This window comes from Gopherus flavomarginatus, chromosome 3 (assembly GCF_025201925.1).
Source record: "Gopherus flavomarginatus isolate rGopFla2 chromosome 3, rGopFla2.mat.asm, whole genome shotgun sequence".
In the NCBI taxonomy this organism is placed as follows: Eukaryota; Metazoa; Chordata; order Testudines; family Testudinidae; genus Gopherus; species Gopherus flavomarginatus.
Window position 1 is genome coordinate 273350307 of NC_066619.1, and position 17193 is coordinate 273367499.

General features: G+C 40.8%; 1 protein-coding gene across 1 annotated transcript in view; it reads right to left on the reverse strand.

Annotated features, from left to right (window-relative positions):
* The window catches only part of EIF2AK3 (eukaryotic translation initiation factor 2 alpha kinase 3), a 62741-nt gene that overhangs the window by 23260 nt on the left and 22288 nt on the right, over window positions 1-17193 (reverse strand). Inside the window, exons 3-6 of the mRNA XM_050943343.1 lie at window positions 12252-12446; window positions 9490-9620; window positions 4282-4516; window positions 3564-3726 (exon numbers count right to left, since the gene is read on the reverse strand). Coding sequence (XP_050799300.1) covers window positions 3564-3726; window positions 4282-4516; window positions 9490-9620; window positions 12252-12446 — 724 coding nt within the window. The remainder of the gene's footprint in view (window positions 1-3563; window positions 3727-4281; window positions 4517-9489; window positions 9621-12251; window positions 12447-17193) is intronic.

Consider the following 17193-nt stretch of genomic DNA (forward strand, 5'->3'; position numbering starts at 1 on the left):
GTGTGCCCCACTGTCTGTCCTAACCTGGCTCCGCAGGCAGGGTGCTGTAATGAACTTCTGCTCCTGGAGGAATTCTATGCCAGTGTGCATGCACAGAATTCTCTCCCCCCGCCCCATGTTCTACTCCACAAGTGCTGCAATTCTGCCTTTTGCCCAACAGAGGCCGTTGTGGCACCAGAACAGCCAACAGCATGAACACAGCCAGCTGTTCTGGTGCCACAGTGGCCTCTTGTGGGCACACGGTAGAACTGCAGCACTTGTGGAGCAGAAAAAAATATTTTTGCAGAAAAAATAAAATTCTGTGGGACACATGAATTCTGTGTGTGCGAAGCGGCACAAAATTCCCCAGGAGTATAAGTAGATGAAACATTTCAGAGGGTTCCTACCCAAACTAAAACCAAATCACACTCAACCCTCAGAGTGCAATCAACACTGTATTGTCAGGAGCATAGGTGCTGACTTTTGTTTTTGCAGGTGGGGGCTTCTGAAGAGGTGTGTTGGGGGGGCACTCTGCCAGTTTTGTGAGGGAGGCTATTTTCAGCATTTATACACTTTCATACTCTAGTTATTGAATGTGTGTCTATCATTGGTCTCCTTACTATTTTAATAATGATTCAATTGTTATGAACTACGTAATTACAGTCTCCTGAATTACAGTATATTGAAATCATTGCAGTCACCTAAAAGCTGTCTTCATTAATGTCTCAATTTAAAAAACATTGAAGTCTCATTGTAGCTTTCTGGATGAAACTGTCAGTAATCTTATTTACATGTGGGTTCCCTGGTATTGTTTTGATGCATGTTAAAGACAGCTATGTTGTTCAGTTGCATTTGTCCCATTGATGACTGGAGATAATTTAAGTCCTCTGAAGCTGGAGAATGAATTCAGGATGATACAGGCACAGTGAGAAAGATTCTTATGAATTTGCAGTTCTCCGGAAACATAGTGCTTCCAAAGTACTGCAAATGACTCCAGGGTCTCTTTCTTGATGGGTAACAGCTAATTTAGGCACCATCATTTTGTAGGTATACTTGGGATTATATTTTGCTATGTGCATTACTTTGCAGTTAACATTGACTTTCATCTGCCATTTAGTTGCCAAGTCACCAAGTTCAAAATCTTTGTAATTCTTTGCAGTCTGTTTGGGACTTAACTATTTTGAGTAATTTTTGTATCACCTGCAAACTTTGCCACCTCACTGTTTATCCCTTTTTGCAGATCATCTGTTAACACGTTGAACAGCACTGGTCCCAGACCAGTACAAGTTCCTCAGGGGACACCACTATTTACTACTTACTCATTCTGAAAATGGATCATTTATTCCTATGCTTTGTTTCCTAACTTTTAACTGGAGTGCCTTGGAACACTTTCAGGATCATATAACAACCCTTAATTCAATTTAATGACAAGCCTTTTGTTATCTTAATTATAAGATGCCTATTATAAAAAAAAAAAAAACTTCCTGCTCCAAGGGCAGAAGCTGTTAGCAGCCCAGAAATCAGATTCCACACTCAAGCTCTGACTCCTGAGTGCTGAGCACCCCCTATTTTTATTCCCCATAGGTGCTCGAGCCCTGGAGCACCCACAGAGTCAGCACCTATGGCTGGGAGAAACATTTGTATCTACAGCCAGAGAAGTCAGGCCAACATCACAACTAAGCATTATTTAATTTGGGACAGCATAGCGTCCATTGCCGCAGCACCATTATTAACTCTAACAGGTGCAGAAGAAGAGCATAAGCAGCAATTGGCAGAGTGATGCAAAGGACTCCTTATCCTAAATCAAGAGACAGTGCAAAATTCCAGACCCTGGTAGTCCAAGCAGCTTGAGGAACTCTTTGGTGCTTGTAAACCAAGCAGCTTAGACAAAGGAACCAGAAATCCATATTAGCAAGTAATAGAATATAGCCTTTACAGTTTGTGCTGTTTTGAAGAGAAAGTGTTTGAAAATAGATTTCTTCATACGCATGGTAACTAGCCTAGATGAATTTTAAGAATATGGTCACTGTTCTCTTCATTCTAAAACACAGGCCATCAGAACTGCCCTTTAATTGTTCTGGGCTCTCGGAGTTACTAACCAACTACACATACTTTCCCTTTTAGAAATAATCATGATATTCGCTTTTTGTCCAAGAGCCAGCAACATAAGCTTACAAAGCCCCAGCCATAACAATAATAAAAGCATTGCTGTTCATGTTAAAATGGGGGTGGATGCAAAATCACAGTCAATCTCAGATTTACATTTGTCTTCTTAGTACATGTTGCAAGATGACATGCTAGTCAAAAAGCCATTGACTTGTCCATGGAAATGCTCTCACTACAGACTACCATTAGAACAATACTGGTGTTATCCCTGCTGAGAAAAGAGAAGGAAAATAAAAAGGTCTAATATGAACAGCTTCAGGAGGCCACAGTGCATTTACCTAGAGCAAAGTCAGTGGTAAGAAATGTAATGGCATTAAGGGGAAGGACAGCTGATGGCACAATACTCAAGGCTGTTACAAACCGCATCAAATAAATTCTGACTACTGGATGAGACTTAATTTACGGAAATTTCAGCCAAAATTTCATATATGGTAACTAAGTCTCACTAGTCAATACAGAAAAAAATCTTAATGTGACTAAAACCAATGGTCTGAAAGAAGAGACGTCTATATCAGGCACTAAAACTGTCTCCCATTAACTAAATCACAGTTTAAAAAGCTTTAGAACTCTATTAGTCCAAAAATACCAAGACTATACATGAGCCCACATTTCAGACTCAAAATGGAAAGAGCATTGTATAGACAATAAAATAAAAATAATAAGAAAACAAAAAAACCCACACAACTACACTGTTACATTTGGTCAAAATGATCAGATGAGTTATTCATGTGACCACTGGGGGCATACTGCAGCCTGTAGAGTGAACACAGCAACTCCTTCATCCACAAAAGTTGTTTTTCCAAAGTTCTAACCACGTTTGATATGATTGTGTTCATGCCCTTTGGTGTTCAGTTTCCATGAACGTGCTAGCCAAAGGGATTACTGACAAGTATAACACAAAGCACAGAATATTCATGGAATACACATTTCAAATTTGGAACAGTATTTTTGCCCTGGGAACCAGATTTATCCAGTCAGGGCAAAAAAGGTAGCATGGTAGCTTCTTGGAAAGTTTATAGGGCAGGGATTCAATTATCCAATCAAAATAAGGGGGCAGGTGACAAGAAAGGCATAACAAGAATCAACAGCTGGAAGTAAAATGCAGAAAATTTGAACTCTGAAATAAAGCACACATTTACAGCAGCAAGAATGATGAACCACTAGAACAAACAACTAGTCTCCTAAAGTCTAAAGATCAAGACTGGACAACATTCTTTAGTCAAACAAGTTATTGTGTTGAACACAGGAGTACGGAGTGAAGTTCTCTGGCCTGTATTATATAGTGGGTCAGATTTGATGATCTGATAGTACGTTCTGGCCGTGAACTCTATAACTTGAAATTACCTAGTTGACTGAGGTTTTTAGAAGGCTCAGAGAAGGATAATGTTAAACAGAAGGCATTGCAGTAGACATCTCACCTAAATAGACACTAGACTCTGTGGCTCCTCTGGCAGCTTCCACAAGATCCTCTTCATCTTCTAGGATCTCGCTGTTAGCGGTGTAACTTGTATCATCAAAAAGACTGATGGGAAAGACTTTCCCATCTCTAACCAGCCAAGCAGAAGCAATTGGAGTGCAAAACTGAAGAGTAAGGAAGGAAAGGGCAATTTAATATAACACAATAGCTTTAACAGAGATTTGTTCCAAATAACTCTTACGCTTGAAAATCCCTGGTTCAGTTCATAGCCGCTTAGGGCTTGGCTACACTGGCACTTTACAGCGCTGCAACTTTCGCGCTCAGGGGTGTGAAAAAACACCCCCCTGAGCGCTGCAAAGATACAGCGCTGTAAAGCCTCAGTGTAATCAGTGCCGGAGCACTGGGAGCGCGGCTCCCAGCGCTGCAAGCTACACTCGTAGAGGATATGGTTTACATGCAGCGCTGGGAGAGCTCTCCCCCAGTGCTGGCGCTCCGACCACACTCACGCTTCAAAGCGCTGCCGCGGCAGCGCTTTGAAATTTCAAGTGTAGCCATACCCTCAGTAGCTCAAAATATAAAGTCTTCAATACAAAATACTACAGGGAGATAGTTTTTTCACCTCAGCAGATGTGCACTAAATCAAAAAATTCATGACATTATCCTGTAATGCTGTAAAACTTCAATTTCCATAACATTTAATACTTTCCCATGTCCAGTACCTGGTATTCCCATTCCAGATGTCCTCCCTGCTTATTAAAAGCCATAACCTTCCAGTCGGCTACTGAGACCTTTATCACTGTATCCTTCATCACAGCCTCCTGCTCCTCCACATCCGAAATGATTTTAGACTCTTCTTTGTTTATACTGGATTTAAAATTGCTCTCAATAAATCCCACGCTAGTTTCGACGTCTGGGATATAACGCAGTTCAAAGTGACCAACACTAAAATTCCACCTTAAAGTTAAAAAGAAAAAGGGTTTCTAGAAAAGAGGTTTAAAAGGAAACCCCAACCATCCATCTTAGAAATCCGTAAATGAAACTTGATATGACATTTACTGCAGAAATGCTAGTGACATTCAGTGAACTAAACTGCACTTCTAGAGGGAGTGTTAACACACTTAACTGTGTTATTTCCAGAATGCAAGACACAAAACAAGTGTACAGTTTTTTTCCACCAAAAATGACTCATGAGTTGAGAAGTTGAAGTAATTAAAGAGACATCAAAGTTTGATGAGGGAGGGAGGAAGGGGAGGCAAGCATTAAGGACTATATCAGTCAGTTAAATACCAGTGTAGCTGTTTACCCAGGAAGCCCTTATCAGATAACAAAAAAAACATTAAAATTTAAGAACTTTACAGTATTTTAAAATATATCACAGCTTTTAACTAATAAGCAATTTACAACTTGTGAAATTTTATGCCAGTTGTAGAGATGGGATTCTGCGGACAAAGCAAACTACGACTGCAATTTACTGATAAGGACATTGGTGTAACTAGAACTGATCATCCCCTAATCTAGAAAGAAGGCTGATTTTTTGTAGACAGACTATATCAGCAATGTGGTTCGGGATAGTTCTGTATCCTGGATGCCAGAGATCCATTAGCTTTATGGTACAAATAAACCAAGGCAGAACCATTGAGAACTATTATTACGAACAGAAAGACTGTGCAGAACAATGCTAGAACTGTCAAGACACTCAGTTTTGACAGCAGTTCACACTGAATGACAAAGGGGCCAAATACTTATTCATAAGTAACAATAGGTTTGGGTGCCCAAAGATATATAGGACCATATTGTAAACTTACCAGGACCCAGAGACTGCCCATTTAAAATTGTAAATTTAAAACGGTAGCCCACGAAAGCTTATGCTCAAATAAATCTGTTAGTCTCTAAGGTGCCACAAGTACTCCTGTTCTTTTTGCGGATACAGACTAACACTGCTGCTACTCTGAAACCAATTTAAAATGTGTATATTTATATATAAAATATGCTCAACTTTTTCTACTGAAATGTATAAAATAAAAGCTACTATTCTGGACCAAAATCAAAGCTACCATATAAACACTTCCTGCAATGTTGCCAGAGAAAGAACTGCGTTTGATCTCTCACTTACACATAGAGGGACCTAGATGAATCAGACGTCATGGTGACTCCAGGGAGCAACGAAAGAGGAAATGTGGCAGCTGCCTTACACTTTAGCACTATCCCTATCCTGGCCAATGCTAATCACAAAAAAGCCAGAAAGTTTCAGCTTCCAAATCAGAGTTATGGGGCTGCAAAGCTGCTCAGATTCAGAATGGGGACTCTATTGCCAGAGCCTACAGCTGCTAACTTTCTGGGCATTCCCCAATTTAGGCTTCTGAGGTAGAGTTGAACTTGGGCGTAGAGGGGTTTTATTATCCTCAAAGTAGTTGGTGGATATTTACTGTGTCGACAGTATGAAGGACTGGCCATCTCTTATATTTTGTACTATGTTTTTTAACTGTAAGGAATAGGTGCCTATAGAAGTTTTTTTAAGTTTAAATATAGAAAGTGTAGGAGAGAAGGGCGGAAAGCCATTTTTTACTTGATTCTGATCAACAGGGAGGAATTGATAGAGAATCAGAAGGCGAAAGTCATCAACAAGTGATAGATTTCATTATTCTAAGGAAAGGAAGGAGAGAAAGTAGCAGAAAAAGGACACTGGACTTCAAAAAAAGCAGACTTGAAGAAAGAGAACTGGTAAATAAGGTCTAACAGGAAGGAAACCTAAGGGAAAGGGTTCAGGAGAACTCACCATTTCTGAAAGCAACAGTATTAGAGGGACAACTACAAACTATACTGAGGTGAAGGAAAGATAGGAAGAATAGTAAGAGGCCAAGATGGCTCCAGCAGGAACTCTTTGATGACCTGAAAAACCAAGAATCCTACAAAATGTGAAAATATGGACAAATTGTTCAGAGGAGTACAAAGAATAGCACAAGTAGGGACAAATTCAGGAAAGCTAAGGCATAAAATGAGTTACATCTAGCAAGGGACATAAAAAGGTAACAAGAGGGTCAATAAATATATTAGGCGCAAGAGAAAGATGAAGGAAAGTTCTCTACTTAATAAGGAAGAAAAGCTAATAAATGATGACATCAAGAAGGCTAAAGTGTTTAATGCCTGTTGGCTTCATTCTTCACTAAAAATGTTAATTGTGACCAGATGCTTAACACAAATAATATTAACAAAAAGGTAGAAGGAACACAAGCCAAAATATGGAAAGAACAGGTTAAAAAAAATATTTAGATAAGTGGGGCCTGATGAAAGTCATTCTAAGTCAGGGATCGGCAACCTTTCAGAACTGGTGTGCTGAGTCTTCATTTATTCACTCTAATTTAAGGTTTTGCGTGCCAGTAATACATTTTAATGTTTTTAGAAGATATATATTATAAACTTATAGAAAGATAACTAAACTATTGTCTGTAAAGTAAATAAGGTTTTTAAAATGTTTAAGAAGCTTCATTTAAAATAAAATTAAAATGCAGAGCCCCCCGGACCAGTGGTCAGGACCAGGGCAGTGTGAGTGCCATTGAAAATCAGCTTGCGTGCCAAATGCCTACCCCTGTTCTAGGGCAATGGTTTTCACATTGTGGGTCACGTCCCAGTACTGGGTCGCAGACTGTAAGGCACTGGGTCACAGCGGCTCTGGTCAGCACTGCCACCCGGGCCGTTAAAAGTCCCATCAACGGTGCTGCCCGGTGAAGGCAGGCTAGTCCCTACCTATTCTGACATAGTGCTGCACCCAGGAAGTGGCCAGCAGCAGGTCTGGCTCCCAGGCGGGGTGGGGGAGGGGGGGTCCACAGGGTTATGTGCACTGCCCCCACCCCAAGCATCGACTCCGCACTCCCATTCGCCAGGAGCTGGGAAGTGTGGTGCCTGAGGGCAAGAGCCATCCTGAGCCACTTGCTCGCCTCCACCTAGGAGCCGGACCTGCTTCTGGCCACTTCCGTGGAGTAGCGTGGTCTGCAGTGCCAGGACAGATAGGAAGCCTGCCGTAGCACGCCCGCTGACCAGGAGCCGCCTGAGGTAAGCCCTCACCCCAATCCCCTGTCCCAGCTCTGAGCACCCCCCAAACCCAGAGGCCCCTCCTGCACCCCAAAACCCTCATTGCCACCCCAGACCCTGCGCACCTCCAGATCAGAGCCCCTGCCCCAGACCTGAGCCTCCTCCTGCAACCAAATCCCCAAACCTCCAGCTCTACCCCAGAGCCTGCACCCCCAGCCCAGAGCTCTGACTCCCTCCTGCACCCCAAGCCTCTATCCCAGCCCTGAATCCTTCCCGCACCCCAAATCCCTCGCCCCTAGCTCTGTTGGGTCCACAACTAGTTGAAATACCATTCTCAAAAAGTTATTGATGGTTCGCTTTCCAACTAGGAGGGCAAATCAAGTGGGGTCCTGCACTTTTCAGTATTTCATTAACAACATGGATAATGAAGTGGAGAGTATGCTTATAAAATCTGTAGATAACACCAAACTGGGAGGGGCTGTAAGCACTTTGGAGGATAAGACTGAAATTCAGTGTGATCTTGACAAATTGGTGAACTGATCTGAATTCAACAAGATGATATTCAATGAAGCCACATGCAAAGTACTTCACTTAGGAAGTTAAAAATCTATGATTCTGTGATACAAGATCCCATATAAAATAAAGTAAGTGATCAGCCAAAATAAAGGGATTTGAGAATAGGGTTTAAAGAACTAAAGTGTTTTTATTTTTAAAAGAGTTACATTGAAAATGACAAGTGTAAACACTGAGTATAAAAATATACAAAAGGTTATTAAGGTAAAGAGGTGGGGAAAAGAACACTGAAAAATAGCAATCAAACCAGGAGCAACTTGCTTAAGTTGGAAAAGGACATTTCAATTTGTCTATCTGGAAATACTTGTAACAGTTAGGATGAGCAGAGTGGCAATGTTTCCATAGTTTGGCATCTTTGACAAACTCAGACGTATTCAAGCCCAAGGAAAAGTCATTCCCATTTGATATAGGAAGGGTAGACTAAATGTCCAGGTACCTTCTTACTTCATCTATGACACAACTGGAGACAGAGCCCTGGTCTACATGGGTGGGGCGGGGAAGGGGGGGGGTAAATAACGTAGCTGAACTAGTCGACATACTTAGACCTACTCACCACGCGTCTTCACTACTGCTGCTGCTCCCCCGTCAACTAAACCTGCGACTCTCGTGGTGGTGGAGTACAGGAGTTGACGGGAGAGCGCTCAGGGGTCGATTTATCACGTCTAAAGGCAATAAACCAACCCCCGCTGGATCGATCACTAACTGCCGATCCAGCAGGTAGTGTAGACACACCCTGAGGTTAGAGAGATTTCCTCAAAATGTTAGAAAGCACAGGGTAAGAATCCAAATGACAGAAGTCTGGCAGGTCTCTAGTGGGAAGGCTAAAACCCCATAAATTCCCCAATTCAATAGGGGTAAAAGAATATCAAATCCTGAAGCAAAAAGAATTAAAAGACATGTGTGTTTGTTCCCACTCACTACTGTCACACTGTCTTAAGAACAGCTCTAAGACCAGTGATGAGCCTGAGCTCCTGCCAGTCGGCCCAGAGCTCTCAGCCGTGCCTCCTTACCACATGTCTCCAAGTGCGGAGGAGCTCAGGTCCCGCTGGAGCCACGCCACTGCAGCGCTGTCCAGGGTCGCTCCTGGCTGCGACACGCTGAGGCTCCAGGAGAGAGGGGAGGCGGGGGTGTTGGATGGGGCAGAGGTTCCGGAGGGGCAGTCAGGATGGGGAACGAGGGAGCGAAGGACCCACTGCCGAAATGCCGCCGAAAACCCAGAGCGAGTGAGGACCCCATCCCCGCTGCGGAAGACCCGGTAGGGAACTGGTTCTTAGGATTTTGGGAACTCATCACTCTCTGAGACCACAAACTGTACTCATACATACTTCTCATTGCCGCTTCGTGGCCCGACAGCGCGGACTGTTTTCTGGGTTCGATGCAGGAGAAGAATATCTTCTTGTTCTGTTTCATCATCATCCCAGCGGCGACAGCCTATAGCTGAACATATGTACTTCACCTAGGGGAGAAGACAAGAAATTCACATAACCTTGGAACATCAAACATCAACATGAATGCAAACTAGATAGCTCAATGATGACATTCAAAGTCAACAAATCTTTGGAGAATTTTTCGGCTCCTTATGAGCAAAATGATTTAGAGACATAGGCCAACGTTTAGAAAACTAGTAGCCATTTTGGGGTTCTTAAGTTTTGGGTGGCCAATCTGATTCAACCTGAGGCACCTTAAAAAGGCCTTGTTTTCAGGTGATGGGTACTCAGAAAGCTGTGATTTTCAGAAAGTGCTAATAAGTCTCTGACAGGGGACCTAAGAATCACTAGTCACTTTTGGAAATCTTGGTCTTAAAATTCTTAGAAAATTCTTATGTGACTTATATAGAAGTCGTCACAACTCCACCATGATCAATACTTCTCCATTTCTCCTATCATATGCTGACAAATAGAAAGATTCAGAAAACCCCTTCCATAAGACTTCCAGAGCCCAATTCTGATGTCACACTACTTTCACATTAATGTAGCTCCAATGACTTCAAACCAGCTACTCCTGATTTATACCAGTGTAACGGATCAAATGTTGAGACGACAATTTTCTTGTCTACAGAATAGATAATACTCCTTCAGTGCTGCCTAGTTAGCCTGGAGAATGATTAAGAGTATCACAATCTACCTGCTGCAGTAGGGCACTGACTTTAGCATTCCTAATCCCAGGGGAGCTAGGCTGGAATTATTTTCCTAATTCAGGTCTTCCAAGTGGGCAATTTTAATTTAGGAAGGTGGGTGGAAATCTCCCCTCTAGGAAACCTCAATCCCTTCTTCAGTACCATCCTGCAAAATGCTATACGGTAACTCCTCACTTAATGTTGTAATTAGGTTCCTGAAAAATGCGACTTTAAGTGAAACGATGTTAAGCGAATCCAATTTCCCCATAAGAATTAATGTAAATGACGGGGGGGTTCCAGGGTAGCTTCCCCTACTCTGCAAGCACCAGGGGCAGGGGGCTCAACCCTCAGCCTGCCCACTCCACTCCTTCCCCCAAGCCCCCACCCTTGACCTGCCTCTCCCGCCCCGCCCCCATCTCAACCCCCTTTACTTCGCACTGCATCTTGGCTCCTCCCCACTCCCTCCCCTTCTAACCACCGCAAGCCAGCTGATTGCTGGGTTCCTGAGGCAGGGGAAGGAGGAGGGAGGCGCACTAAGTCCTCGCTCCTCCCTCCTCCCTCCAAAATACCGCAAGCCAGCTGATTGCCATAGGAAGGGGGAGGAGGGGGAAGGCGCTGATCCGCAAGGTCTGCTGGCAGGCGGGTGGGGGGGCATAGAAAAAGCAGGCAGCCAAACAACATAAGAGTGGAGCATTGCACAACTTTAAATGAGTATGTTCCCTAATTGATCAGCAACGTAACAGCGAAACAACGTTAAGCGGGATGACTTTAAGTGAGGAGTTACTGTAAGTCACTAACTCTGTGGCCAAGGAAGGCTGGGCACTCTTCCCTGTTCAGAGCAACTCTGCTTCTCTGAATTCTAGCCAGAAGTCAAAAGAAGAAACCCAAAAGGCTTCTCTCCTCCTCCCCCCAAGGAGGAGGCAAACATCATCTGCAGCATATACAGTGAAACTGTCAACCAGAGATTCAAAGGGAACCCATGCACTCCTCTACTGTGCAGTCCCGGGTTTTCAACATCACTATCTTTAGCGACTGCTGCATACCATTCCCCAAAGGTGTACTACATTCAGCCTGCTGCACTAAAGCACCTGGTTGATTTAGAGAGAGCTGGCAAAAAAAAAAAAAAAAAAAAAAAAAAAAAAAACCCCACCATATAGTTTACTGAAAAATTTGCACAAAACTGTAGAAGGTTCAGTTCAAAATAGAACCACTTTATTTTTTTTCCAATTCTCCATCCAGCTTTTTCACTTCACAAGATGACACTCTCAAGATTGCTTTTAGCAAAAACCAAATTTTTGCTAAGCAAACTTTAGACAACCATTTGACCAATATTCAATCAAAATTTTGAAGACACAGAAAGGCACACTTTTTTTCATTGAAACAAAATATTTCAACAATGCAGACAATTTTCTGTGAATTTTTTTAAAAGTTGCTTTTTGACAAATAAAATAAAATCTCTTCTGTGGGCAGTCAGTGGGTAGTTCTACTAGTTATCTTATATGACTTTAGAAAGTGTAAATAATAGTTCTTATAACAAGTACTAAAATAAACTTGCCAGAAATAAGCACAGGTTTAGCCAGATATTGATCTCTCTCACACACGCCCCCACCCTCCACCTTTGCTTTTCAGCTTGCTCTAAATGTTTTGGGTTTTTTGATTACAGAATAGAAAATCTAGCTTGAAATTTAAGTACCATCTAATTCTTTCTTGAAAATTTGGGAGGCTAATGACAGAATATCCATCAAGGATAAGTTTATTCTAAACCCAGGCACCAGCAAGTCTTGTTGACCAAAGAAGTTGCAAAGCTAATCAAATCTTGTGTGCGCCACAGAGTTTTACACTAGAATCAGATCTCTAGTTCTAAACCCACCTGCCCCCTGCTCCTCCTCCCCCACCCCAATTCCATTTTTAGAAACAGTTCTCAAAAATACATACACAAACACACCGCCTTCCCCACTGTCAAATGTTTACCTTCCCCGAGTATGAGCTCAACCCATATGTGGTCAGGGACTTTCCCCCAACCAAAACCACGTCATCTCCAAATTTGTAGGATGACTCTAGCAGCGATTCAACTGTGAAAGGAACAGCTTCCATGCTCTCTCGATCACGATCCCACTGGAAAAGATCTCCATCCAAGGAAGGAATGATCATCTTATTCCCAAATACCTAAAAGCATTAAATAAAACTGAGTACACAACACACACAATGCCACAGAGCCAGAAATGTTTCACAGAATCAAGTGTGGTGTTAGATGACAGCATACCTTAATTTTTTTCCCAACTATTAGAAAGGCAAACTGTCAGAAATAAAGTTAACTGAGCATTTGCGTGTACATTTAGACCAAAACCAAAAACTATCAAACCTGCCCTGTTCAATTTCTAAAAAGAAAAAAGATGGGTTAGTGCTTTGTGCCAGGTTTTAAGGGATTGTTAAATTTATAATGAAGTTCAGTAAGTTGATGGGATAGCGTTCATCTAGTTTGTGTAAAATATGATGCGAATGGAAAGCAATGATGATCTTTCTATAAGAGGGTGAACAACCGTTAGTACATACATTTTGCGATGCTTTCAAAAGAGAGTTCTCTTATATTATAGATATTACATTGCCTTTGCCCTCTGCTCTTTTAAGAGCCCATTGGCTGATACCTATGAAACCTACCTTTCCTTGCAGTATAGCTAGGAGACTGAATCCCATGAAAGGGAAAATTGTGAAGCAATATGGGAACCCTCTCTAATTTACACCACTGTGCCTTCATATTTATTGAGCTCCTATCCTATACACGAGTCACAGCAATGTTAAATTCAGAGTTTGGGTTTTATTTCTGAATTTTTTGCTTCCCACACCTGTAGGTCTAACCCCTCCCCTGAAAACACACACCACCACCACACACAATATGTACTTTTAAAAATAAAAACATTGTTCAACTAAATTTTAAGTATTTCATTTTCAACATACAGCAGGTCAAATAATCCTCAAAGGAGTAGAGAATTCAGTCTCCAGTACATTCAGATTTTCACCAGAGATCACAGGTCGGAAGTATGACTCACTGTCAATGAGTACTTGGGGACTTATTAACAATCTTAACATCCTGATAGATCTCAACTAATTCTATGGAGCCGCAATGGCTCTGCTGTGCCAAGAATAGCTGGAAACTAAAACTTCAAATTCTTAACTCTTCAGTATGTGGATTAACATGACAAACCTCAATGCTATTTCAGAACAGTTGTCTCTTTTGTCAATGCCCAACAACATAATCTCATTGAATTCACATACTCTGAAGTGCAAGTGCAACGAAACATCTGGCATACTAGATTAGTGATCTTCCAACAGAGCAAAGGAAGACCATACTTTACATTTCATACTTCCAAATAAATATAAAAATTTACAGAACAAATCTAACAGAATACTTTTCATGGCTTCTTACACACTGTAAAACTGTGAAAAAACAAGCCTAATGTATTTAAATATCACTCCTTTGCAGGTCACCCTTAAGAGATTTGTCCAAGGCTATAATGCAATTTAGTTACAGAGCCAAGGACAGAGCCTGAAGTCCTACCTCCCTAGCCTTGCCACTAGACAGAACAGCATCTACGACAACTTCTACAACAGAAATTTTGTGCAGAAACTTCCACTTGTGCTATTACCAGTTCAGCTATAGACAAGACTTTGGTAGTTTCTAGCATTTACTATACATCAATTAAACCTGCAAGCTAAAATTACCAGGTGTAAACAAAGCCTTAGCAAAATTTAAAATATGAATAAAAATCAACTCAGCAATAATAAACTGATCTTATTCTCAGTAAAAATGAAAAAGCATGATGCCAGCCAGCACCTTATATGGTCTCATTGTGCTTTAATAATTTTTTTCATTTATATCTGGGTCCCCAGTTCAAATTCTAGCATGACCAGAACTTATGAAATTTAACCAAAGTGAAATTCACAGGTTTTCCCATTCATAACCAGCACAGCAATTAAACGCTCACACTGATAAAGCAAGTCCTAAACAAAAAATACCCCATTTGAGAGTTTAAGTCTTTAGAACTGAGCAAACCAGAGAAGCTTTACTTTGTGTGTCAACTCCCAAGCATCTAAAAAGTCACTCCAGTAAGGAAAATAAAATATTAAAAAAAAAAAAAGTGCAGAAGTTCACACAAACCTAGACACTGCAGTTCATGACATCCTTCCTGGGCATAGTTATTTATAAAAACGTTTAATTGGCAGAAGTAATTAAAATAAAATCCTGCTAGTAGGTACACTATAAAGCAGAGTAAAAGATGTTCCCAGATTCAAGAGTTTACAATATAAAACAGGAAAGACAAAAATGGGATATCCAGTCAGGTATGGAGGAGTAAGATATATGAAAAATGTTGCATTTTGATTTACTGCTTGTATATAATTAAAAAACCCTATATAGTAACTAAAGAAAACAAGTACTTGCATAATAAAGATCTATAGCAACCTGTGGTTAAGTAAAGTAATGAAAGAATTAACAGTTTGAAAATTGCTGTTTAAAACCATTGAAGATTGCTCTCATGAAATACAGATCAGGACTTTGCAAGGTATCTTTCTCAAAATAAGATTAGCAGATGATCACATGCTTTCAGGCATCAAAGTTGCATCTCAAACAGAATTTGAGCAAATTTTTAAAAAGTTAGATGTGTTGTAATTCTAAACTCCTCTATACTGTGCAAAAAATCTGTTTCACAGCATAAATTTGTTCACTGATATTTATAATGTGGTAATTTTTTGGTGAAGGATTCCAAACATTATTTGATGGCATAAAGCCTTCCAAACGTACAGTTTATAAGAACAGAGTGAATCAAGTAGTCCATCACTATTTGAGCATTTATGACATTCCATTTTCACCCATACAACTAATTACAGCACTGAAGAGTTCTCTTGGGTTGATGTTACTCTGTTTTGCACATGCAGACTTGAATACAAAGGCATTTAAACCACTTTCTCCCAGAATGTACAAGTCTAAGGACATTGATAAAGAGCAGGTGTGAGACTGTCAGGTCAGGTCAGCAGGTGCCGGATTAAAAAACAAAAAAACAAAAAACACACAGTTGGCCAGACTGTGGAGCCATTATGCTGGTGAGCTCTTACTCATGCACTTACAGTCAATGGAACTACTCACGAGCAAGTGCTCAACAGCACGTTTGTCCTTATGTATATTTCCATTGGTATGAAACAGTTTATGGAATAAGAAATATGAAGACTGAATGACAGATATTATGTTGCAAGTTCTTTTTAATCAGTTATTCAACTGAACTAATGCTGAAATAGCTTCTGTACTGTCATTTCAACTAACTTCAGAGACCAAAACAGATTTATAATATTACACCATCTGTTTAACAGAGGTAAATCTGAATATAGAAGGTTTCAGAGCAGCAGCCGTGTTAGTCTGTATCCGCAAAAAGAACAGGAGTACTTGTGGCACCTTAGAGACTAAAATTTATTTCACCATATTTCAGCATAAGCTTTCGTGTGTTCCATTCTGTGCACCCGAAGAAGTGAGCTGTTGCCCATGAAAGCTTATGCTAAAATAAATTTGTTAGTCTTTAAGGTGCTACAAGTACTCCTGTTCTTTTTTTGAATACAGGACACTTGTCTTTTCTTAGGTGTTTTCAGTGTATTTACACTCAGCAGTTCTGAAGCAGGTTTGAAAGAAACTTTTTGAATTTCTCTCAGTTTAGGTATATATATAAAAACAGAAAGAAAATGTAAGCCATTTTACTTGCAAGGTCTCTACAGAGATAGAAAATTAGTACCCGAATTCATAAGAGTTATCTGAACTGTTACCCAGTATATCTGAGGAAGCAGAAAGGGACTAAATTCCTTGAGAGCAACAGAAATCAGCATCGGTATGCAACTCAGGTAAAGAAATGACATCACCCTCTATCTCAAAAGCATTACCTCACCTCCTAATCCAAGGAGTGAGTCACACAGGCAGTCAGCTGCAAGTCTCTTGGCACAGCAAATGTAGGTTACCATGATGCACTTATGTATTCCTCTCATCTGTCAATGTAAATAGCTATTTGTTCAGCTTCACTGGTCAGCAATATGGCACATAATTGTTAAGTGGCGTGTCTTTCAGAAGTAACACTTTAAATACACACTCTAGAGTTCAAATGAGAGTTTTTAAGTTGAAATTCATACATTGGCTGGCAGTATTATACCAAGCAGCCAATTGGAATCAGTCTCTGCACAATCACCAAGCAGGCTGGTGAGGTAATGCAATTTCTAAAAGCCTTAACAAAAGCAAAAAGGCATAACAACAAGAAATGGCACATGCTACCAGGGAATTCATTGTCTAGACTGTTGACTGGAAAGGAGGGCATCACATGTGGGATTCCAGTACAGGCTGGGACAGGAAAGGGGTAAAGCTACCATTTCATTTTAGAAAGGGGCTCAAATGAACAGACATAAAAGGAATCTAAAGTGCTAAAGCTTCCATAAGTTATTTAATAGAAATAATATTCCTACATTTCATTCTATGACCAAACTCTTGTTGCAGAAAGTAAGTATCATGACATGTTCATGTTCAAACACTAGAGCTGGGTGAAATCTGGTGCCAAAAAAATGTCAACTTTTCCTGTTTCAGAGTTGCTGAGCTTCCATATGATAGCAAAAATATGGAAGACATTTAAAATAAAATGTCTTCATTAGGGTAATTTTGATGATTGTACACCAATTTTTTAATGTATATTTTTTGATTTTCAGGCATATTTTGTTGTGATCAGTAACAATTCCTAGGGGGACCACTTCCAGCTCCTGATTGGCTGAGCTTAATCCCTATGGTCAATGTTAAAAATGTTGAATGATGTCTCAACAGCCACAGAGAAAGGTGAATGAGGTAATGTCTTTCACTGGACCAACTTCAGCTGGTGAATGAGACAAGGATGAGGTC